At 38.2% G+C, this 24,431-nt stretch overlaps 1 protein-coding gene across 1 annotated transcript in view; it reads left to right on the top strand.

The window, feature by feature from the left end:
• Positions 1-8,791: 8,791 nt before the first annotated feature.
• LOC118675550 (guanylate-binding protein 6-like) overlaps positions 8,792-24,431 on the top strand; it is a 179,548-nt gene continuing 163,908 nt past the window's right edge. Inside the window, exons 1-6 of the mRNA XM_036348466.1 lie at positions 8,792-8,981; positions 12,328-12,455; positions 19,135-19,244; positions 19,463-19,659; positions 21,332-21,577; positions 22,848-23,128. Of these exons, the coding sequence (XP_036204359.1) occupies positions 8,792-8,981; positions 12,328-12,455; positions 19,135-19,244; positions 19,463-19,659; positions 21,332-21,577; positions 22,848-23,128 (1,152 nt within the window). The remainder of the gene's footprint in view (positions 8,982-12,327; positions 12,456-19,134; positions 19,245-19,462; positions 19,660-21,331; positions 21,578-22,847; positions 23,129-24,431) is intronic.

The raw sequence follows: 24,431 nt of genomic DNA, 5'->3' as shown, positions 1-24,431 counted from the left end.
TCCTTTCTGATTGGCGTTTCTGGTTTCTTGGGATATATTCCTAGTAGTGGGATCACTGGGTCAAATGGGAGTTCCATTTTTAGTCTTCTGAGGTAGCTCCATACTGTTCTCCACAGTGGCTGCACCAGTCTGCATTCCCACCAGCAGTGCAGAAGGGTTCCTTTTTCTCCACATCCTCTCCAACACTTGTTGTTTGTTGATTTGTTGATGATAGCCATTCTGACAGGTGTGAGATGATAACGCATTGTCGTTTTGATTTGCATCTCTCGGAATAATTAGTGACTTTGAGCAGGTTTTCATGTCTTTCGGCCTTCTGTATGTCCTCTTTCGAAAAATGTCTATCTAGGTCCATTGCCCATTTTTTTATTGGATTGTTTATCTTCCTTTTGTTAAGTTTCATGAGATCCCTGTAAATGTTGGAAATTAAACCCTTATCGGTGGTATCCTTGGCAAATATGTTCTCCCATGTAGTGGGTCTTCTTGTTGTTTTTTTGATGGTTTCCTTTGCTGTGCAAAAGCTTTTTATTTTGATGTAGTCCCATTTGTTTATTTTCTCTTTAGTTTCCATTGCCCTAGGAGCATTATCAGAGAAGAAATTTCTTCGGCATATGTTTGTGATTTCGCTGCCTGTGGATTCCTCTAGTATTTTTATGGTTTCCCGTCTTACGTTTAAGTCTTTTATCCATTTTGAGTTTATTTTTGTGTATGGTGTGAGTTGGTGATCTAGTTTCATCCTTTTGCATGTATCTGTCCAAATTTCCCAACACCATTTATTGAAAAGACTGTCTTGACTCCATTGTATGCTCTTGCCTCCTTTGTCGAATATTAATTGGGCATAGTGGTTTGGGTCGATTTCTGGGGTCTCTATTCTATTCCATTGATCTATATGTCTGTTCTTGTGCCAGTACCAAGCTGTTTTAAGAACAGTGGCTTTGTAATACAGTTTGATATCTGGTATTGAGATTCCCACCTACTTTGTTCTTTCTCAGGATTGCTGCAGCTATTCGGGGTCTTTTTTTATTCCAGATGAATTTTTGGAACGTTTATTCTAGATTTGTGAAATATGCCGTTGGTAATTTAATGGGGATTGCATTGAATCTATGGATTGCTTTGGGTAGTATGGACATTTTGATGATGTTGATTCTACCAATCCATGAACACGGTATATTCTTCCATCTGTTTATGTCTTCCTCTATCTCTTTTTTCAGTGTCCTGTAGTTTTCAGCATATAAGTCTTTTACCTCCTTAGTTAAGTTTATTCCTAGGTATTTTAATTTTTTTGGTGCAATGGTAAATGGGATTGCTTCTGTAGTTTCACTTTCTGTAAGTTCACTATTGGTATAAAGAAATGCCATGGATTTCTTAGCATTAATTTTGTATCCTGCTACATTGCCGAATTCATTTATTAAGTCTAATAATTTTTTGATGGAGTCTTTAGGGTTCTGTATATACAGTATCATGTCATCTGCAAATAAGGACAGTTTTACTTCTTCTTTTCCAATCTGGATGCCTTTTATTTCTTCTTCGTGTCTGATCGCAACGGCTAGTACTTCCAGTACTATGTTGAACAGGAGTGGTGAGGGGGGGCATCCCTGTCTTGTTCCTGTTTTTAGGGGGAATGGTTTTAGTTTTTGCCCATTGATTATGATGTTGGCTGTGGGTTTGTCATATATGGCTTTTATTATGTTGAGGTATGATCCCTCAATTCCTATCTTCCTGAGAGTTTTTATCAAGAAAGGGTGTTGGATTTTGTCAAATGCTTTTTCCGCATCAATTGATATGACTATGTGGTTTTTTTCTCTCAATTTGTTTATGTGATGTATCATGTTTATTGATTTGCGGATATTGTACCATCCTTGCATCCCTGGGATAAATCCTACTTGGTCATGGTGTATGATCTTTTTGATGTACTGCTGGATCTGATTTGCTAGGATTTTGTTGAGGATTTTGGCATCTATGTTCATGAGGGATATTGGCCTATAATTCTCTTTCATTGTATTGTCTTTATCTGGTTTTGGGATTAGGGTGATGTTGGCTTCATAGAATGACCTTGGAAGTGTTCTTTCCTCTTGGGTCTTTTGACATAGTCTGCGGAGGATAGGTTTTAGGTCTTCCTTGAATGTTTGGTAAAACTCCCCTGTGAAGCCATCTGGCCCTGGGCTTTTGTTTGCTGGAAGCTTTTTGATTACTGCTTCGATTTCCTCCATAGTTATTGGCCTATTGAGATTTTCAGATTCTTCCTGGTTAAGTTTTGGAAGGTTGTATTTTTCTAGGAATATGTCCATTTCCTCCAGGTTGTCTAGTGTGTTGGAGTAGAGTTGTTCATAGTATTTTTAACAATCCTTTGTATTTCTATGGGGTCTGTTGTTATTTCTCCTCTTTCATTTCTGATTTTGTTTATTTGGGTCCTCTCTCTTTGTTTCTTGGTGAGCCTGTCTAGAGGTGTATCAATCTTGTGTATCCTTTCAAAGAACCAGCTCTTGGTTTTGTTGATCTTTTGTATTGTTTTTTTGGTCTCTAAGTCGTTTATCTCCGCTCTGATCTTTGTTATTTCCTTCCTTCTGCTTACAGTGGGCCTTTTTTGTTGCTCTCTTTCTAACTCTTCGAGTTGTAGAGTTAGGTCATTTATTCTCATTGTTTCTTGTTTCTTGCAGTAGGCTTGTAGAGCTATGAACTTCCCTCTCAAGACTGCTTTTGCTGTGTCCCATAGGTTTTGGATTGTTGTGTTTTCATTGTCATTTGTTGCCATGATGTTTTTTATTTCTTCTTTGATCTCATTGGTAACCCAGTTGTTGTTTAATAGCATGCTATTTAGTCTCCATGTGTTTGATTTTTTTGGATTGTTTCTGTTGTAGTTGATTTCCAGTTTTATGCCTTTGTGGTCTGAGAAGATGCTTGATATGATTTCAATTTTCTTGAATTTGAAGAGACTTTGTCTGTGACCCAATATATGGTCTATCTTTGAAGATGACAAATGTGCCCCTGAGGAGAATGTATATTCTGTGGCTTTGGGGTGAAATGTTCTGAAGATGTCAATTAATTCCATCTGATCTAGTGAGTCATTTAGTATTGATGTTTCTTTGCTGAGTTTCTGTTTAGAGGATTTGTCCAGTGGAGATAATGGGGTGTTAAGGTCCCCTACTATGATTGTATTGCTGTCAATCTCTCCCTTGATCTCCTCCAGAAGATTTCTTACGTATTTGGGTGCTCCTATATTGGGTGCATATATATTTACCAGAGTTATTTCTTCTTGTTGGACTGCTCCCTTTAGTATTATGAAGTGGCCTTCTTGATCTCTTTTTATGTCCTTCACTTTGAGATCTAATTTGTCAGATATAAGTATTGCTACCCCGGCTTTTTTTCACTTCCATTGGCCTGAAAAACTTTTTTCCATCCCTTCACCATCAGTCTGTGTGCGTCTTTTTTTCTGAGGTGGGTTTCCTGTAGACAGCAGATATATGGGTCATGTTTTCTTATCCACTCATTTACCCTATGCCTTTTGACTAGGGAATTTAATCCATTTACATTTAAAGTTATTATTGATAGAAACTTGTTAGTCGCCATTTTTGTTCTTTACCGCTGCATTCCTTCTTTGTTTCCTGTTTTTTCTATTTACAGCAGACCCTTTAGCATTTCTTGCATTGCTGGTTTGGTTGTAATAAACTCCCATAGACCGTTTTTGTCTGTGCCAATGCTATTTTAGATAAGGGTTTATCTCCAAATTCATAGAGAACTCATGCAACTTAATAAGAGATAAATAAATGATCCAATAAAAAATGGGCAAAGGACCTAAATAGACACTTTTCAAAAGAGGACATACAGAAGGCCATGAGACATGTGAAAACATGCTCAAAGTCACTAATCATCTGAGAGATGCAAATTAAAACAACGTGTTACCATTTCACACCTGTCAGAATCGATATCATCAACAAATCAACAAATGACAAGTGCTGGTGAGGATGTGGAAAAAAAGGAACTCTCGTGCACTGCTGGTGGGAATGCAGACTGGTGCAGTCACTATGAAAGACAGTATGGAGTTTCCTCAAAAAACTAAAAATGGAACTCCCATTGTCCCAGTAACCCCATTTCTAGGACTATATCCCAAGAAACCAGAAACACTAATCAGGAAGGATATATGTAGCCCTGTGTTCATAGCAGCACAATTTACAATAGCTAAGATTTGGAAACAGCCTAAATGGCCATCAGCAGATGAGTGGATTAGAAAACTGTGGTACATCTGCACAATGAAGTACTATGATGCTGTAAAAACAACAACAACAACAAAAAAAAAACACAACAAAATAAAACGGAACTTTTACCATTTGCAACAGCATGGATAGAACTGGAAAGCATCATGCTAAGCGAAATAAGCCAGTCAGAGAAAGATAAATATCACATGATCTCACTCATATGTGGGATATAATGATCAACATAATTTGATGAAGAAGAATAGATCCAGAGACAAATGGCAAGGGAGGGAGAGGTTAGAGAGCAACCAAAGGACCTGTATGCATGCAAATTAGCATAACCAATGGACACAGACAGTAGGGTGGTGGAGGCTTGCCCAGGGTGGGAATGACTGGGGTGGGGGATCAATTGAGGAAAAAGGAGACATATGTAAAACTTTAGACAATAAATAAAAATACAGAAAATGGAAACAAAGAGATATCAGAAAACAGAAGGGAAAAAAGACAATATACAGGCTCAAATAAGGTAAACACTGACCTTTGTCTGGGAAGATACCGGCCAAGAAGATGACTACCTGCCATAAACGGCTTTTAGTTTAAAAAATTTTAAATTCAGATCATCCTTTATGGTTACTTTAGGTCTCTGAGTTTGCAAGGCAGTCATGCAAGGCCTTCCCTGAGCTAGTCATGTTAGCACATAGCCCCTTTCTTCCACACATAGTTCAATACAATGGATTGCATTTTTTAGAAGTGAATTAAAATTTCCCTGATATACAACTAAAATATATGTGCCAGCATTCTGGCACACACTTAAATTCAAATATGATAGAGTAGCTTAACAGAAGAAGGACACAAACTGATGAGAGAAAATGTTTGCAGTATTTGTTAGCTTTTTAAAAATATTGGTTATGTGTTTTCGCTCATTTTAAATATGCATTCTTTACTTCATATTTTTCAATTATTTGACTTGAAAGATACCATCAAGTTGTATTTGATACTCTCTACCCCCACCAAATCTGGGTACCCTAGTAGAAACAAAGACAAAAAACAAACAAAAAACCCCCTGCAAGTTTAAGCAACAAAATAATTGTAAATATGAGTGGACTATAAAATTAGGCATTTTACACACACATACACAAACACACATACATACACGCTAGAATTTATATTGATAATGAAAAAAATCACTGTTGAAGGCAAATCTATATTTGAAAAAGAGAAAAGAACAAGTTAAAAAAATAAAATAAAAATAAGCAAACCACTTTTCCTCTCCGAAAGCGGGGGGGGGGGGGGGGGGGGGGATGGGGGGGGGTGGTGCTGGAGGGATTGAGCAAAACAGAAAAAGAATGAAAGAGAACTCATGGACATGGACAAGAGTGTGACGATTGGGGGAGGTGTGGAGAGGGATGGGTGGAGGTGGAAGAGGTCATAGAGGTGATAAATGGTGATGGAAAAGAAAAGAGAAAAAAGGAAAAGGAAAGGAAAAAGAAAAAAGTGTCCCTGAGAGGCAGGCTGTAGACCTCAGCCAGCCTGCTGTTATTGGTTCACATTGGACCTGGGGCTCTGTGTTCACTGTGGGGTCAGGGGAAGGAGCACAAGGGAGTGAGGAGGAAGGATCAGCTTGGGAATCCCAAGCCCCTGTAGAACAACGCACACTTTCCTCCCACCAGGACCAGTTCCTTGCCTTGTGGGTGGGAGTGGGAGGTGGCATGAAAACCTAACAGTGGAATTACCAGAAAGAAGTGTGTCCTTTCTGGGAAGAGGTCAATGGGGGGAAGGGAGACATCTGTGATACTTGGAACAATAAAGAATTTAAATTTTAAAACAAAACAAACTAAAAAAGAAAAGAAAGAAAGAAAAGAAAAAAAGAAATGGTGTCCTTTCGATTTTGCTTCCCCACATCCTCACCACAAGCCTTTTGACTATAATATCTCTCTTGATGTTTTGCTTCTAAAGAGAACAGTCAGTATCTGGAGGGCAGAGAACTGGTGTGTAGCTGCAGGCAGCAACCACGCCCGGTGAGTTCAGTAATTTGTCTTCCAGCCACTTGTTTAACAGCAACAAATGCGGAAGCCAAGGCGGGGCACTGGCAGGGGAAAGGCAGATGGCACAGGGCCAGGTGGCGTGAGGCCCGCAGGGGTTTTGCTGTGGGCAGCTCAGCGACTCCATTTGGATCTAAGTGGCTGCCAGACAGGAAAAGGCAGGTGCGCACAGTGTGTCCTGGGTGCACGCTCCCCTGGCACCCACCCAGGGCTGCAGGGAGGTCCCTACACGGGAAAGGAAGCGCATCCAGCCTCATCTGCAGAAAGGGGCTAAAGTCCTCCCAGGACCAAATCCTGATCTCCTCATGGAGCCAAAGCTACTGATACCTAAGAACTGAATCAGAATAACCTGTGATGATTGCTTAGAAGACAGGTATTGCAGGATGGTTAATACCTTTTAACCATCCTTTCAGATCTCTCCTGAACAGAAAACTTTGGAAACCTGGGATCACCTGACTCCATCTAATAGAACTTTTTCATTCAAATTCTTTATTTGGAGTTAATAGCTTCTGGGTTTGGGTATCTCAGTACACTGGCATTTAAAAGTAAATTTTTTTGGTAAACACAACTATTCCTATTCAAAGATATTAAATATTCAGTCCAAGAAATAAACTCTGCAATTCCTCCTGCTTATAACAAGGCAATAAAAGGCTCATGATTTACCACATAACTGCTCCCAATCACCTATTGAAAAGCAGAGAAATGGTACAGAGGAAGACTGTTAAACAAATTCATATTATTTAGATACATTTTTATATCTTGGCAATTTGCAGCTTACTGAACATATTAGCACATTTCAACACATTGCCTAACTTGCTCATTGTTAAACACTACATTAATCCTGGAAAAGTCTGTTAGGCAGAAATTCTTGCTTTATCTATCACACAGATACAAAAATGGAGGCTCACAGAGGTAAGTTCTTTTTCCAAGGTCTCATTGACAGGAACGTGATTTGAAGCCTGGTTGCCACTCCAGAATCTGTGCTCCGACATCCCAGGACTGCTAGGGTTCTCCCACAGGACTCAATCCCCCCTCAGTGTCCTCCCTCCCAGCTGTTACTGCTGCTCCTGTCTTGCTGGAGTCCTACTCATAGGATGTGTCCTCCATGCGCTCACAACTAGATAAAGAGATGTCACTGTTCACCTTTGTTTAGAACTTAACCTCTATGCCCTCTTCTTTGTCAGCCCTTGTCGTTTGTTGATGATAGCCATTCTGACAGGTGTGAGATGGAACCACATTGTTGTTTAGGTTTGCATCTCTCAGATGAATTACTGACTTTGAGCATGTTTTCATATGTCTCATGGCCTTCTGTATGTCCTCTTTCGAAAAGTGTTTAGGTCCTTTGCCTATTTTGATTGGATTGTTTATCTTCCTTTTGTTAAGTTGTATGAGTGAGATGGTTATTTTTAGTATTGTCATATTATGGAAGAACAAACTAAGGCACAGAAATTACTCTTTCCAATGCACAGAGCTAGGAGAGCATGGGAGCACATGAATGTTTGTTAGGATTGTCTTTGAGAAAGTGAAGGTACAGTTAAAGCACTTTGCTTCCTGTCCCTTAATTGCATGAAACACCCACTGTGATGGAAACAGTAAAGTAGGTCCTCTCCCAAGTGTGGGACTCTGGCAGCAATGGCCCACCCTAAAATGCCCTGGCTACAGCCTCTCTTCCCTGTCAGACAACAAACAAAAAATATTCTTTTACTCTAGTTTAAATAAATGAACTGCATTCATAACTGTCCCTGGGTCCTATAAAGGTCTGAAGTGTGGTGTTTTGAGAGGGAGCCTCATTCTTTGTCTTCTTCTTCCTCTCAAAGTTTTCCCTCCTCCAACTGCTACAGCTCCCAGGATTCACTACATTTGTCCTCCTCAAGGTCACAGAGCACATTTATTTCTCTTTTTCTGAGAGGCCTTTCCTGACCATCCTCTATATAAATTCAGCCCCCATGCTCCCTATCTCAGTTTCTGCTTGTTTTCTCCTGAGCACTTTCCATCATCTAATATACATATACTATGCATGCTGCTTATTTGTTTTCTGTATTGTCTATCTCTTCCCAATAGAATAGAGCTCCATGAGGCAGGAATTGGTATCCATTTTGTTCACTACTTGATACTGAGCACTTAGAAGAGTGCCCGGCACATGGTAGGTGCTCAGAAAACATATGCAGTTAACAGAAACCAAATCACTCTGGACTCTGGAACTCCACGTATCTTCTCTGGTCATGCCTCATCTCCTGCATGTCCCATTCTGCCTCTACTTACCCCCAATATGTTAATGTTTCCAAAGCTCCATCATTAGTGTTTTGTTTTGCTCATTCTATTTCTTTTATGCATCACATGGGCAAGATTGTATTAAGGTTTATTTAGAGATCAATATGATAATATATATAAGGAATCTATACCAGGCCTTGACACACTAGGCTAAATACTTATAGAAACATACAAAATGTGGGAGTCTGTTCTACACACAAAAAGCTGACAATCATGTGACTTGTGTAACCATTAGATATGACTTCTGGATCTTGTGTTGTGCTGACTTGTTCCTCTGGGTTACAGCTCACCATGGCCTCTGGATACACCATGATGGACCCCATCTGTCTGGTGGACAATCAGAATAATCAGCTGACTGTAAATCCAACAGCACTGGAGATTCTAGACAAGATGTCTCAGCCTGTGGTGGTGGTGGCCATCTCAGGTGTGTATCGGACAGGAAAATCCTACCTGATGAACCGCCTGGCAGGACAGAACCATGGTGAGTGTTCTGGGGTGGGGCCATTTGCTTGGAGACAGTGGTAACACAGACTGATCATACCTCCTTCATAGTCATCTTAAAAGGAACACCACTGCTTCCATTGAAAAAAAGTTTTAACTGTCACCACCAAATAGATATCTTAAACCCCATTATTCCACAAAACCTCACTCTTTGAGCCAGTAACAAGGGGTTCCCCACTCTACCCAAAGATCCACCCATTAATATTGCACCCATTCACTCTTTCTGCTGAGGAGCTTGACTCCAGCAATTACTCCCTTCCTTTCTCTCCCATCACTTTTGCCTTAAACTTCAGGGCCTTTGCAACTATTACACAAATATTGCTCAACATGTCCTGTTTTTAAAAAGGGATGGAAAGAAAAATGGACAACAAGAATATTCTATATATCCCATAGCTCAATGGGTCTACCAACCAATTTTTTGCTTCATTTCTGAGTAAAACTTTACTAAATTATACCCTCTTTTCTTTATTGAGTCTTTCAATATGTGAACTATACCACAGCAGAGTGCACAAAACATGCACATATACAAAGTTAATAAACATAAAGTGATCCTCTGTGTAATCACTGTCCATATCAAAAAACAAAACATCACCAGCACCCAAAAGCCCTAGATATGCCCTCTGACACCTCACTAGAGCTCACCAATGTTTTGATTTTTATGCTGCATGCTTTCACTCTTCCTTTTTAAAAATGGTTTTACAAGCTGTGTATGCATTTGTAAGAATAGCTTAAATATTATAAAATGGGTAATCCATTCAGGCATTCTTTGGAGTCTTGCTTCTTTTGCTCAACAAAAAGTTTAAGTTTTAGCTAGTTTGTGATATGTATCTATAATTTATTTATTTTCACTACTTTATAGTATTCTATTGTGAGAAGATACCATCATTTATTTATCCATTTGTTATTGATGAACAATGGTTTTGTTTCTAGTTTCTTACTTTTATGAATGATGCTGATATGAATCTTCTTGTTTATATATCCTGGTGATCATGTACTACCTTGTGTGACAAACCCAGAAATAAAATTGCTGGGTTATAGAGTATATATGTTGTCAGCCTTTCTAGATACTCTCAAACAGCTTTTTAAACTTTATATGCAATGTATACATTTATTAGCAGTAATTGATAATTCTCCACATCCTCACAAAACTTTGGTAAAAGACTTTAAAATTTGATGATCTGATGACTTTATATGTGCATATATTTGCTTCATTACAAATAAGTTTGAGGATCTTTTCACATATTAATTTTCTCTTTTTCTATTTCCTATTTCCTGAGGTCATTTTTCTTTTCTATTGGGTTGCCTTTTTTTGTTCTTACTGATTTTTAGAACAATCTGCCTATGTCCTGTAACTCATTTCTCTCTATGAAGACCACACACCATTTTTTAAAAAATGTCTTTCTTTGTGTCTCATTAGTTCAGCACCATTAGGGGTTAAACCTCAATACACTGCACTGCAATGATTAATAGCAATATCTCTAATTGTCTTCTCACTGAGTCTCTTTCTGTCTCTCTCCTTCTCTCCTTTTCCTTCCTTTCTTCCTTTCTCCTTTTTGCTTCATAATCTTTCCCATTTGCTTCCAACAAAACATTTTTTCTTCATCTTTCCTGTAGAGAAATTCTAGACCACCGATCAGGGGAGAATACTTTGCCTTGTCTGTCTTAAATTAATTAAAAGTTCTTTTTTGAGAACCCCAAGGGAGAGATATCAGTTAAAGTATACTCAAAATAACATCAGGTGGTAACAAGGTTATGTCTCATGGCTGAGAAAGTCCCACACCTTAAAATACTTTAACACACCTACGTATAGTCTATAATATTTTAAGAACTATGTACTGTGCCAGCTGGGTCTTTCAAATATCAGTACGAATACTTTGCAAAGTATGTGATTGCCTAACCACTACGCTGTGCAACTAAAACTAACAAAAAATAATGTTGAAAGTAAACTATAATCTAATAAACAACAATACCTAAATTGTGATTCTACCACCCAACAGAAAAAAAAACTAAAAAAAGGTTCGTGCCCAATCAAGGTCCTGGAGGAATACCAGGTCACTACACTTTCCCCTTGTTGATAACTTTCTTTGAGGGTTTTTAACTCATAACTGAGAATGATGATCTCCAATTACACCTACCATTTCTCCCTGGAGGCACTGGGAGTTCAGATTACTCTGTATTAATTAGCAAACAACCAAATCCTATCAAGATGTAGAAGAATGCAGACCATTTCCGGCTTTATACCCTCTCTGTAGAGACCTCAGTAGATTGCTGAGTAGATTGCTGAGAAAGTCCCAAGCCTCAAAATTGAGTGGCTGCAACCAAGCTGAACTAACCTCTCCTACAGATCCCAACATTTCTATTTCTAGTCTCCACTGAAGGAAACATTGGCCTATGGTGGGTGTTAAAAATGTTAAACTGCTGGACAAGATATATCACACAGGTTCTTGGATATACCCCTCCCAAGCTCCCCAGCTGTAGTTTTAAGACTTTTGAAAGAGGAGCAACCACATTTCACAGGTATTTTTTTGCCTTCACTTCCATTATAATCCCACCTGAGGCAGGGGAAAAACAAACAAACAAATAAACAAACAAAAAAAACCCTCATCATTTCATTGCAAAGAGAGAAGAAATGAGAAAAATACAGGAAGAAAAGGGAAGGAAAAAATCTAACAAAGCTGATTATCAGTCCACATCCTGGCAGGACACACAAGAACCTCTCAAAGGCTAACTTATGAGTGTTTGTTCATTAGAGGGATACATATAAGGTCATAAGCAGGTCACAGAAAACTAATAGGAGATGAGGAAGCACCCAGAGGGTGGCAATAGTAATGGCCAGGGAATTGTAGTCACTCCTATAGCCTGAACAGCCAAGCAGAAAGGGAAAACAGAATGTGACAAAGACCATTACTTTTGGGTGGAGTGAAATGAAATGGTTGTGACCCACTATCAGAAGCACTGGGACAGGGTGGTTCACTAGTCTCATGCTGGCACCTCCCACTGGTAGAACTCCACCAGAATCTGAAGGATAAGGGAGCTCTTCAGTGTAAAAAAAAAAAAAAAAAAAAAGACTATAAAGATCAATAGGGGTTACAGTAATTCTGAAATGTGACATAGCCTGAGCCATAGTATGGAGTGAATAGGAAACACAGAGTGTTTCCTGAGAAGGTCTTTAACATGGATAAAGGTTGGATAGGCTGTCCTTGCTGAAACTGAAACAACCTTCCTCCCAGCCTGGCACTCACATTCTGATAACTTTAACCAATGTAACCTATGGGCAGCCTGGACTATCTGCTGTTACTCTATAGCTTTCTCCTCTAACTTTGCAGGTTTTCCCCTGGGCTCCACAGTGCGGTCTGAAACCAAGGGCATCTGGATGTGGTGTGTACCTCACCCCTCCAAGCCCAACCACACTCTGGTCCTTCTGGACACTGAGGGCCTGGGCGATGTGGAAAAGGTAAGGCAAAGAGTCTTCTTTGATCTTGATGATCCACTTACATTTTAATTTGCCATCTTAATTCATCTTCTATGATCTATCTCTATAAACTACAAATCCAATTAAGAATAATGAGCTTAAATTTTGTTTCCTTGAATTTACTTTCTTGGAAACTCAATACTTTCCTTATTAGATATATATCTTCTTATTTTTACACTTGGTTGAAAGTTACAAAATAACAAATACTTATTGGGCATCTAAATTCTAGGGTATTGTCTTAAGTACTACAGATATGCATGATTGAGGAAAAGGCCCAGAGCCTAGTTGGGAGATATGAAATAAGCAGTGTTATCAGTACAGGATACCAGGTATACAAGGATTGGCATATTTAAGCAGTCTTCAGGATAAGAAAAATATCCTGGAGGGAGCTCTAATTATGGGAAGAAGGCACTCTAGTAGTTAAGGTGCCTGAGGTTGATGGTCTTGAAGGTAGGAAACATAAAAATGGGGTTTTATTAAAATAACATCCTATCCTATATAATAAAAGGCTAATATGCAAATCGACCGAACTGCAGCACCACCAATCACTATAATGCCTACTGACCACCCGGGGGCAGATGCTCAATTCAGGAGCTTCCCCCTGGTGGTCAGTGCCCTCCCACAGTGGGAGTCCCACTCAGCCAGAAGCCCTGAGCTGGGCTCATGGCTGGTGAGCACAGCAGAGGTGGCAGGAGCCTCTCCAACCCCCTTGACAGTGCAAAGGATGTCCAACTGCTGGCTTAAGCCCACGGGATGGGCCTAAGCCATCAGTCAGACATTCCTGACAGCTCCCGGACTGCAAGAGGGCTCAGGCCGGGCTGAGGAACACCCTGAGTGCACGAATGTCATGCACATGGCTTCTAGTATTTAAATAATCTACAAAAACACTGCAGCTACACCATACATGTTGATAAAGGTTTTAGTCCAAGTTACTGGGTTTTAGAGATGAATCCCTCCCTGACTTCTATAAATTCATGCGCTAAACCCACCAAAGGCATTATAAATGCAATAATTTCAGGTATTTTGTCTTTGCTGTGTTAGCTGCAGTCAATCTTGTGTTCTTATTTGTATTAGCCAGAGTTTGAAGTAAAGGTAAGAGTTGTGGATTTTTGGCTTCCATTACCCAAAAAGGAGTAAGGGCAAGAATTTACATATTCTGAATTTTAATATTAATTTTTCATTGAATTTATTGGGTTGACACTGGCTAACAAATTTATATAGGTTTCAGGTGCACAATTCTACAGGACATTATCTGTACACTATATTGTATTTACCACCCAAAGTCAAGTCTCTATCCATCACATTTATCCCTCCTATTCTCTCCCCCAACTTCTCCCACTCCTCCCTAGCAATCACCACACTGTTGCCCTGTACATGAAATCATTCTTTCTTTTTTTCTTTTTTCTCAATGCCTCCAAATTCACCCCCCATAGATAGAGAGTTGTCAGCCTGCTCTCTATCTATGAGTCTGCCTCTATGTTGCTTGTTGGTTCATTACGTTCATTAGATTTCACACATGAGTAAAATCATACTATACTTTTCTTTCTCTGACTTGTTTATTTTACTTAGCATAATTCAGGTTTAAAGTACTCAATTATCACCTCAGTATAAGCCCAAGATGGTTTACTCATTGCTAACAGCTTATAGTTTACATAAACCATCTTCTTTTTAGCTAATTATATTTGTAAAGGAGCCAAAATGTAACTGTCAACTGATAGCAGAAGTACTTGCTGTCCTTACAACTCTAGTGTTTTTAGCAGTACCCAATTCTATTGCATAGTCACTCATGATTTACCCTGAGTGTGTTATGTTCAGCCTCATCATTTATTCCTACCTCACACATAACCACTGCTTCAATCAAATAAATAACATTTAGTACCTTTGTATTAACACACTCTCTGACAATTCTGATTGGCTTCTGTAGATCCTTCCCCAAGCATGGTCTTTTTTACTCCAGAATCCCACATTCTGTCCACTCTTTAAAGCAAAGCCCTACTATTTTCAACTAATAGGATTGTACCTCATTCAGACATAATCCTTTCTTGCCCTGAAATCACAAAGTAATTTTTCTGGGTTTTGTATTCCCATTTGCTTTTTTTTTTTTTTTTTAAAAACCTGGACTGTTTAATTAGATACATAACACTTTTTTTTCTTCATAATCACAGTTGATCACATTTGAAGATACATTTTAAATCCTAAATATGATGCCAGAAATACAGCTTTGGGAAAAAATAATTTCTTTGTGAAAACCTTTATAGATATAATTTATAAGTTTTTTTATTATTATTATAAAATATCTTTTAAACATGAGTTTCTTTAATCTCATGTACTTTTTTATTGATTAAGGTACTATATATGTATCCCTATCCCCCCTTTACTCCACCCACTCCCCCAGTCATGCCCTCACCCTCCTTGGTGTCTGTGTCCATTGGTTAGGCTTATATGCATGCATACAAGTCCTTTGGTTGATCTCTGTCCCTTACCTCCACCCTCCCCTACTTTCCCTCTGAAGTTTGACTGTCTGATCGATGCTTCTCTGTCTCTGGATCTGTTTTTGTTCATCAGTTTATGTTGTTCATTATATTCCACTAATGAGTGAGATCATGTGATATTTATCTTTCTCTGACTGGCTTATTTCATTTAGCATAATGCTCTCCAGTTCCATCCATGTTATTGCAAATGGTAAGAATTCCTTCTTTTTTACCACAGCATAGTATTCCATTGTGTAGATGTATCACAGGTTTTTAATCCACTCATCTGCTGATGGGCACTTAGGCTGTTTCCAAATCTTAGATATGGTAAATTGTGCTGCTATAAACATAGGAGTGCATATATCCTTTCTGATCGGTGGTTCTAGTGTCTTGGGATATATTCCTAGAAGTGGGATCACTGGGTCAAATGGGAGTTCCATTTTTAGCTTTTTAAGGAAACTCGATACTGTTCTCCACAGTGGCTGCACCAGTCTGCATTCCCTCCAGCAGTGCACGAAGGTTATTCTCTGCGCATCCTCACCAGTACTTGTCCTTTGTTGATTTGTTGATGATAGCCATTCTGACAGGTGTGAGATGGTACCTCATTGTCATTTTGATTTGCATCTCTCAGATGATTAGTGACTCTGAGCATGTTTTCATATGTCTCTTGGCCTTCCTTATGTCTTCTTTCAAAAACGATCTATTTAGGTCCATTGCCTATTTTATTTTATTTTGTTAATTTTTATGAGTTCCCTGTAAATATTGGAGATTAAACTTTTATTGGTGATAACATTGGCAAATATTTTCTCCCATGCAGTGGGCTTTCTTGTTTTGTTGATGGTTTCTTTTGCTGTGAAAAAGCTTTTTATTTTGATGTAGTCCCATTTGTTTATTTTCTCTTTAGTTTCCATTGCCCTAGGAGCTGTATCAGTGAAGAAATTGCTTAGGCAAATGTCTGAGATTTTGCTGCCTGTGGATTCCTCTACTATTTTTATGGTTTCCTGTCTTATGTTTAAGTCCTTTATTCATTTTGAGTTTATTTTTGTGTATGGTGTAAGTTGATGGTCTAGTTTCATTTTTTTGTATCTATCTGTCCAATTTTCCCAACACCATTTATTGAAGAGACTGTCTTGACTTCATTGTATGCTCTTGCTTCCTTTGTCAAATATTAATTGAGCATAGTGGTTTGGGTAGATTTCTGGGTTCTCTAATCTATTCCATTGATCTATATGTCTGTTCTTGTGCCAGTATCAGGCAGTTTTGAGAATAGTGGCTTTGTAATACAGCTTGATATCTGGTATTGAAATCCCTCCTACTTTGTTGTTTGTTCTCAGGATTGTTGCAGCTATTCAGGGTCTTTTTTTATTCCAGATGAATTTTTGGAGAGTTCATTCTAGGTCTGTGAAAAACTCTGTTGGTATTTTAATGGGGAGTGCATTGAATGTATAGATTGCTTTGGGTAGTATGGACATTTTAATTATGTTGAATCTACCAATCCATGAACACGGTATGATCTTCCATCTGTTTATGTCTTCCTCTGTTTCTTTTTTCAGTGTCCTGTAGTTTTCTCAGTAGAGGTCTTTTACCTCCTCAGTTAAGTTTATTGCTAGATATCTTAATTTTTTTGGTGCGATGGTAAATGGGATTGTTTTTTTAGTCTCAATTTCTGTATGTTCACTATTGGTGTATATAAATGCCACAGATTTCTGGGTGTTAATTTTGTATCCTGCTACATTGCCAAATTCATTCATTAAGCCTAATAATTTTTTGATGGAGTCCTTAGGGTTTTCTATGTACAACATTATGTCATCTGTGAATAATGACAGTTTTATGTCTTCTTTTCCAATTTGGATGCCTTTTATTTCTTCTTCTTGTCTACTTGCTATGGCTCGGACTTCCAGAACTGTGTCCAACAGGAATGGTGAAAGTGGGCATCCCTATCTCGTTCCTGTTCTTAAGTGGCATGGTTTTAGTTTTAGTCCATTGAGTATTATGTTGGCTGTAGCTTTGTCATACAAGGCTTTTATTATGTTGAGGAATGAAACCTTTATTCCCATTTTTCTGAGGGTTTTTTTTTATCAATAAAGGGTGTTGGATTTTGTCAAATGCTTTTTCTGCATCAATTGATATGATTATGTCATTTTTTGTCTCTCAATTTGTTCATGTGGTGTATCACACTTATTGATTTGTGGATATTGTACCATCCTTTCATCCCTGGGGTAAATCCTACTTGGTCATGGTGTAATTTCTGATGTAATACTGGATCCAATTTGATAAATTTTGTTGGGGATTTTGGCATCTATGTTCATGAAGGATATTGTCCTGTAATTCTCTTTCATTGTGTTGTCTTTATCTGGTTTTGGTATTAGGGTAATGCTGGCTTCATAGAATGAGCTTGGAAGTGAATTTTTTGGAATAGTCTGAGGAATATAGGTTTTAGTTCTTTCTTAATTGTTTGGTAATACTCCCCTGTGAAGCTGTCTGGCCATGGGCTTTTGTTTGCTGGAAGCTTTTTGATGACTGCTTCAATCTTCCATAGTTATCAGCCTATTGAGATATTTAGATTCTTCCTGATTGAGTTTTGGAAGTTTGTATTTTTCTAGGAATATGTCCATTTTCTCCAGGTTGTCTAGTTTTTTTGAATAGATTTGTTCATAGTATTTTTTAACAATCCTTTTTATTTCTGTGGGGTCTGTTGTTATTTCACCTCTTTCATTTCTGATTATTTTTATTTGGGTTCTCTCTCTTTGCTTCTTGGTGAGTCTGGCTAGAGGTTTAACAATCTTGTTTATCCTTTCAAAGAACCAGCTCTTGGTTTCATTGATCTTTTGTATCGTTATTTTGGTCTCTATGTCATTTATTTCTGCTCTGATCTTTATGATCTCCTTGCATCTGCTCATTCTGAGCTTTTCTTGTTGCTCTCTTTCTAATTCTTAAAGTTGCAGAGTTAGGTGTGAACTACTACCATTTTTTTCTTGATTTTTTTTTTTTTAATAGGTCTGTAGAGCTATAAACTTCCCTCTCAGGACTGTTCTCATTGTGTCCCATAGATTTTGAATTGTTGTGTTTTCATTGTCATTTGTTTCCAGAATGATTTTTATTTCTTCTTTGATCTCTTTGGTAGCCCAATCACTGTTGTATCACATTTACCTTTTATGTTATAGCATTGGCTTGTACTCTTGGTAAAGCTGATCACCTTTCAGCTTTCAAGTGTTCGAATTTTTTCATTGTTTTTATTGTAGTTTATTTCTAATATTATGTCATTGTGGTCTGAGAAAATGCTTGATATGATTTCAATCTTCTTGAATTTGGAGAGACTTTGCCTGTGACCCAATATGTGGTCTATCTTTGAAAATGTACCATGTGCACTTGAGAAGAATGTATATTCTGTGGCTTTGGGGTGAAATGTTCTGAAGATGTTAATTAAATCCATCTGATCTAGCGAGTCATTTAGGATTGTTGTTCCTTTGCTGAATTTTTGTCTAGAGAATTTATCTAGTGATGTCAGTGGGGTATTAAAGTCCCCTGCTATGATTGTGTTGTTGTTGATCTCTTCCTTGATATCTTCCAGGGTTTTTTTAAAATATATATTTGGGTGCTCCTTCATTGTGTGTATATATATATTTATTAGGGTTACATCCTCTTGTTGTATCCCATTTTCCTTTTTATGTTATAACATTGGCTTGCACTCCTGACAGAGCTGATCACCTTGGATGCATTTACATGTTACCATGTATATTTGTGCCTCCAGGAAATCATCTCTGAATAGAGATTGCCCTATGAAACTTTATATCCCCAAAACTAAATGCAGTGTCTGGCATTTTTTAGATGCACAATGAGAAGCTGGTGAATTTAATTGACTTGCATTTGTGTCACTAATAAGTTCATGGTCAAGAGAAAGTTGAAAATAAATCTTACCCACTTCTCATTGCATACTTCTATGTTCTTGAGACTCTTTTAAATGTTTTACACACATTTACATTGTCATTCACTTCTCTTAATTGCCAAAGAACACGAGCCATGAGAGGCGACAATGTGAATACCCAAAATGAGGTTTGAATTTACCACTATCTTCACAGTTTATGTTATTTGTCCTACTGTTCAGTTTTAGTAGAGCTGGCATAGTGAATTAACAACTGAACAGGAGAATGAACTGTAGACACCTAAGTCCACTTCTGTGCATTTTCTAGGGTGACTCAAAAAATGACTCATGGATCTTTGCCCTGGCCGTGCTTCTGAGCAGCATGTTTGTCTACAACAGCATGAACCACATCAACCACCAGGCCCTGGAGCAGCTGCAGTATCCTTCCAGGAAATGAACCACCATGTGACATGGAGTCTATGGGAATGTAACTGAGACTATTTTGTTATTGTTTTCATTCTTTTTTCCTCATGTCAATAATTGTGGTTGAGGAGAAAGGGACACTGGGTGAATGGGACTGTTCATAAAAATTATTCCTGGGTAAGATCTGGAAATTTTGGCAGGAAACATTTCTCATTCCTTAGCTAAGATCTCAGCTATGTGACTGAACTAACAAAGCTAATCAGGGCCAAATCCTCCCCCAGCTCTGGTGAAGTAGGTGACTCAGCCGAGTTTGTGAGTTTCTTTCCAGACTTTGTTTGGGTTGTACGAGATTTCACGATAGAGCTAAAGTTAGATGGTCACACCATCACTGAAGATGAGTACCTGGAGAATGCCTTGAAGTTGGTTCCAGGTATCAGATAATGGTCTGGGTGGTGGAGGTGTAACATTTGACTCTTTGTTTCAAATTCACATTATATTTCTGACCAGAGGACTGTAATATAAAGTTCTATACGGTGGTCTCTGACCTTCAGCGATGACTCGCTGGGGTGTAAATACACATGGCAACATGTAAATGCCTCCAAGTTGATCAACTCTGCCTGTAGTGAAACCCAATGTAGGATGTGATCAGTGAACCCTATGATACAATTCTTAAGGTCAGTTTTTATTTTTTATTGCATTGAGGCCTATGCTAATGGTGATATGAACATGACAGGTTGGGTATAGTTTCAATTGTTAGTAATACTGAAAAAAGTCAAGTGACTAGAATTTAAACTGGCTGAGGAAATGAAATAGCCAACATTGTATCAAAGATTTTAGGAAAATTGACACCATGAAAATTTGAGGATAGCAACTAGTGATAAGATGTCCTAGGGTGCCCTGACCGGTTTGGCTTAGTGGATTTTTGTGTCAGGCCTTGGACTGAAAGGTCCCGGGTTCAATTCTGATTGAGGGCATGTATCTTGGTTGCGGGCTCGATCCCCACTAGGGGGCATGCAAGAGGCAGCTGATTGATGTTTCTCTCTCATCGATGTTTCTTACATTCTATCCCTCTCCCTTCCTCTCTGTAAAAAGTCAAAAAAAAAAAAAAAGATGTCATAGGGCTCAAATACTTGTGTTCTGATTAAATTTAGAGCTCCTCTGCTTCTATTTGGAGAAAAATGCCATCACTATGGAAGACAGGGGTCAAACAGATATCAAATGACTCATTTTTAAAATATATTTCATGTTGTCTATTTTAATGGCCCCCAAATTAACATATTCTTCTAGTAAGACTGTCAAATCATTCATTATCCCTCTCTTATAACATCACTCTCTTCATTCTATAGGCTATTATCATGTGAACAGAATAAATTCATTACACAAAATAGATTTAGCAGAGAGAAAAATGGGTACTTGGATGCATGTCAATTTTTGCTTATTTAATATTTTATTTATTTATTCAAGAATCATTTGTTGAACAACTGATACATGCCCAGAATTACTCAGTGTGACATTGTCAAGTCCAATATAATCTGATATAAAGAATAGGTGAGGTTTTAGGTGACATTATATTAAGCTTATATATTTATATTGTCTCTATTTGTTACTTTAATTTTTAGAAATTTTTCTTTCTGCTCTGAGTATTGTCTGTCCTGGCAATATCATAAATTGCCATATATCTATCAGGAAATGTTTGACTCTGACTTTAGAACCCACATTATATTTTTGACTTGAGGACTATAATATCAAAAGTATTTCTGACAATTTTGGGTTGATGTATCATTCAAAAATATCTAAAGAATAGTCAAAACTTTGGACACCATAGAAAGTCTAAAGGAAACAATCACAACTTTCTTCAGATGCTATGAATGCCTCCATGCCTCCTCTTCTTCCTCAGAATTATTTCTTTTATTACTGGCTTTGCACAAAAATAAAAATAAATCGGTTTGGGGGAGATTAGCATTGCATTCATTTTCATGATTTAATAGAAGGATATATGATAGCAGAGAAACAATGATCCAAAAACCCCTAGAAATGTATGCCCTTTCCTGAAGACTGTCTCACCAGTCACTGCTCTTTTTTATTTATTTTTTTCCCTACAGGCGAGAATCCCAAAATCCAGCATTCCAACATGCCTAGAAAGTATATCAGGAAGTTCTTTCCCAAGCGAAAGTGCTTTGTTTTTGAACGTCCTACAAATGACAAAAACTTATTACAACATATGGAGGGGGTGTCAGAAAACCAACTAGAGTGCAGTTTCCAGGTTCAATCTAAAAATTTCTGTAACTATATCTTCACAGCTGCAAAAACCAAGACCCTCAGAGAAGGAATCATTGTCACTGGAAATCGTGAGTCTCCTTTGTTACAGCATGTCCTTCTGCATTTTTCTTCATGTGATGAAGCTGTGACTGTGCTCAGGGTTTGTCAGTAGTTCTGTTTCCTGCTCTATGGGATATGGAAAAGCAGAGATTCAGGCCACACATAGATATACATGTTTTTCATTAAAGTTTCCCTATCTGAGGGATTATTGAAGCTTAATGTATTTCATGAAACTAATACATGAATGACATAAGCACAAGCTGCTGTTAAGGACAGGAATCTGCATGATGATGACAAGACCGATGAGATGAGTGTATCTTGGCAAGGATACAGAAGATATTTTTTTGAATTTACACCATTTAGAACAAATATGGAGTAGAACATAAGCCACTGAAAGTTTATTAGAGCTTGAGAAGAAGATTTAACTATAGTCTTGTGTATAGGGCTAGATTCATAAATATAAACCATTAGAGCATACCTACAGTGTCCTGGGCTGAGATGTACCCATGCTTGATTTAATATTTTAGTCACCATCCTGAAATGTTTGATGATTTTTTATATGGGCCCAAGTTTTCATTGGAAATTTTGCTTACAAAATTATCTACTTTGCCTATCTGTAAAATAAACTGTTTTAAAATGTATTTCTATTGGTAAATGGTTCCAGGAAACTCTTGAATATATTAGTTGAAATCATTAAGTTTAAATTATTATGAGATGAATTTGAGAACCATAAAAGAGAGAGTGTATAGGAGATACAATGATGTTATTATAAGAAAGTGGATTTATCCTATATAATAAAAGACTAATATGCAAATCGACCAAACTGCAGACAGACCTGTCACTATGATGCACACTGACCACCAGGAAGCAGAACCTCAAAGCAGAAGCTGCCCCCTAGTGGTCAGTGAGCTCCCACAGAGGGAGTACTGCTTAGCCAGAAGCCAGACTCATGGCTGGTGAGCACAGCGGAGGTGGCGGGAGGCTCTCCTGCCTCCATGGTAGCACTAAAGAGCAGGGAGCCAAGCAGTAAGGAGCAGCAAGCAGGTGGGCAATAAGGAGCGAGAGGTCCCTAACTGTGAGAGAGCACATGCCAGGCTGAGGCTCCCCCCTCTAGTATAGTATATAAAGGAGGAGGAGACAAGAATGAGGACAAGTGGAAGATGGGAAGTAAAGAAAAAAAAGAGAAAACAGAAATCTTCATTTCAATAAAATTGTTATTTTTAGAATGCTGATCTCTAAAGCTTGTGAAACAGGAAGTAAGAACTTCCTGCCATTCCTCAAATATCATGTCTCATTCAGGGCTGGGGACCTTGGCAAAGGCCTATGTGGATGCCATCAACAGTGGAGCAGTGCCTTGTTTGGAAAATGCAGTGATAACTCTTGCTGAGCGTGAGAATTCAGCAGCCATGCAGAAGGCAGCCGACCACTACAGCCAGCAGATGGCCCAGAGAGTGAGCTTCCCCACAGACACTCTGCAGGAACTGCTTGATCTGCATGCAGGCTGTGAGAAGGAAGCCATAGCAATCTTCATGGTGAACTCCTTCAAGGATGACAACCAGGTGTTCCAAAAGAAGCTTCAGGTAATAGGTCTTAGCATATATCCTTCCTAATTCCTGTTCTTTTACATTGATGCCTATAAGTCCTCTTTTCTACACATAGTTCATATGTTTCTCATTTTAAAATTTTAGATTCATGTGAGTGACTGGGCTCTATAGACTACTATTCATCATTTTTCTGAATGATTGGTTCTTTATTTCCATTATGGCAAAGCAAACTAACATGTGCTTATTAACAGTTTACAGAAATACTCAAGTTATTATGTCAAAATTCTTCAGGTGAGTTCCTAACACAAGATGAAAACAAGAGCTGAAAACAAGATTCAGATGTTGTAAACCTGAAACTAATAAAATATCATTAGGAGGGTCATGGGGACTCCTCCCCATCTTCAAGACAGCAATGGTGAATTGTATCCTGGTCTTGTTTCTAATATATTTGACTGACTCTCTGCTACCAACTAGAGAAAACTGCTTTTAAAGGCTCATGTGTTTTTATAATTTATTTTTAAAAAAATATATTTTATTGATTTTTTACAGAGAAGAAGAGAGAGGGATAGAGAGTTAGAAACATGGATGAGAGAGCAACATTGATCAGCTGGCTTCTGCACACCTCCTACTGGGGATGTGCCCGCAACCAAGGTGCATGCCCTTGACTGGAATCGAACCCGGGACCTTTCAGTACACAGGCCGATGCTCTATCCACTGAGCCAAACTGGTTAGGGCAAAAGGCTCATGTGTTTAGATATGCCCACTTGAGTAATCTCCATTTCTTAAAGTTAGCCAGTGCCATATAAAAAATCTAATCCGATGATCAATATTTAGCATATGCACAGGCCTAGAGACTGTCATGTATGGATGCCAGGAGAGAGAACTCTTGAGGACAACATAATTCTGCCTAATAAAAACACCTTCACCTTGTTTTTGAGCCTGTCATTGACCATCCTACGAGTTACAAAACTCTCACTTCAATACAGAAGAAAATCAATAAAATTATAATTTTTCAAGTATAGCAAAACATTTCTTTCCCTATATTTCTGTACAATCAAGCCCTCATTAAAATAATTCATGAGGACTTCAAAACTCTGTTCAGTGAACACTTACGTCATTAGTGGACACTTGGTTTACTGTGTATATATGTTTATTCATAGCAATCCAAGTTTGCAGAGGAAAGTCTACTTCCAGTCATATTGTACTTTCCATTGCTTATTGCTGATGGATGGACCACTATTAATTTTATGACTGATAAAGGAACCTTGATATTACTTGATTGCATATTTGATATTTGCTAACAGAGTGGAATTTAAAAGTTCCCATCAAAGAAAAACAA

Source organism: Myotis myotis, unplaced genomic scaffold (assembly GCF_014108235.1).
Source record: "Myotis myotis isolate mMyoMyo1 unplaced genomic scaffold, mMyoMyo1.p scaffold_m19_p_2, whole genome shotgun sequence".
NCBI lineage: Eukaryota > Metazoa > Chordata > Mammalia > Chiroptera > Vespertilionidae > Myotis > Myotis myotis.
Note: the sequence above shows the minus strand (reverse complement) of the source record. Positions and strands in the feature narration are given on the sequence as shown.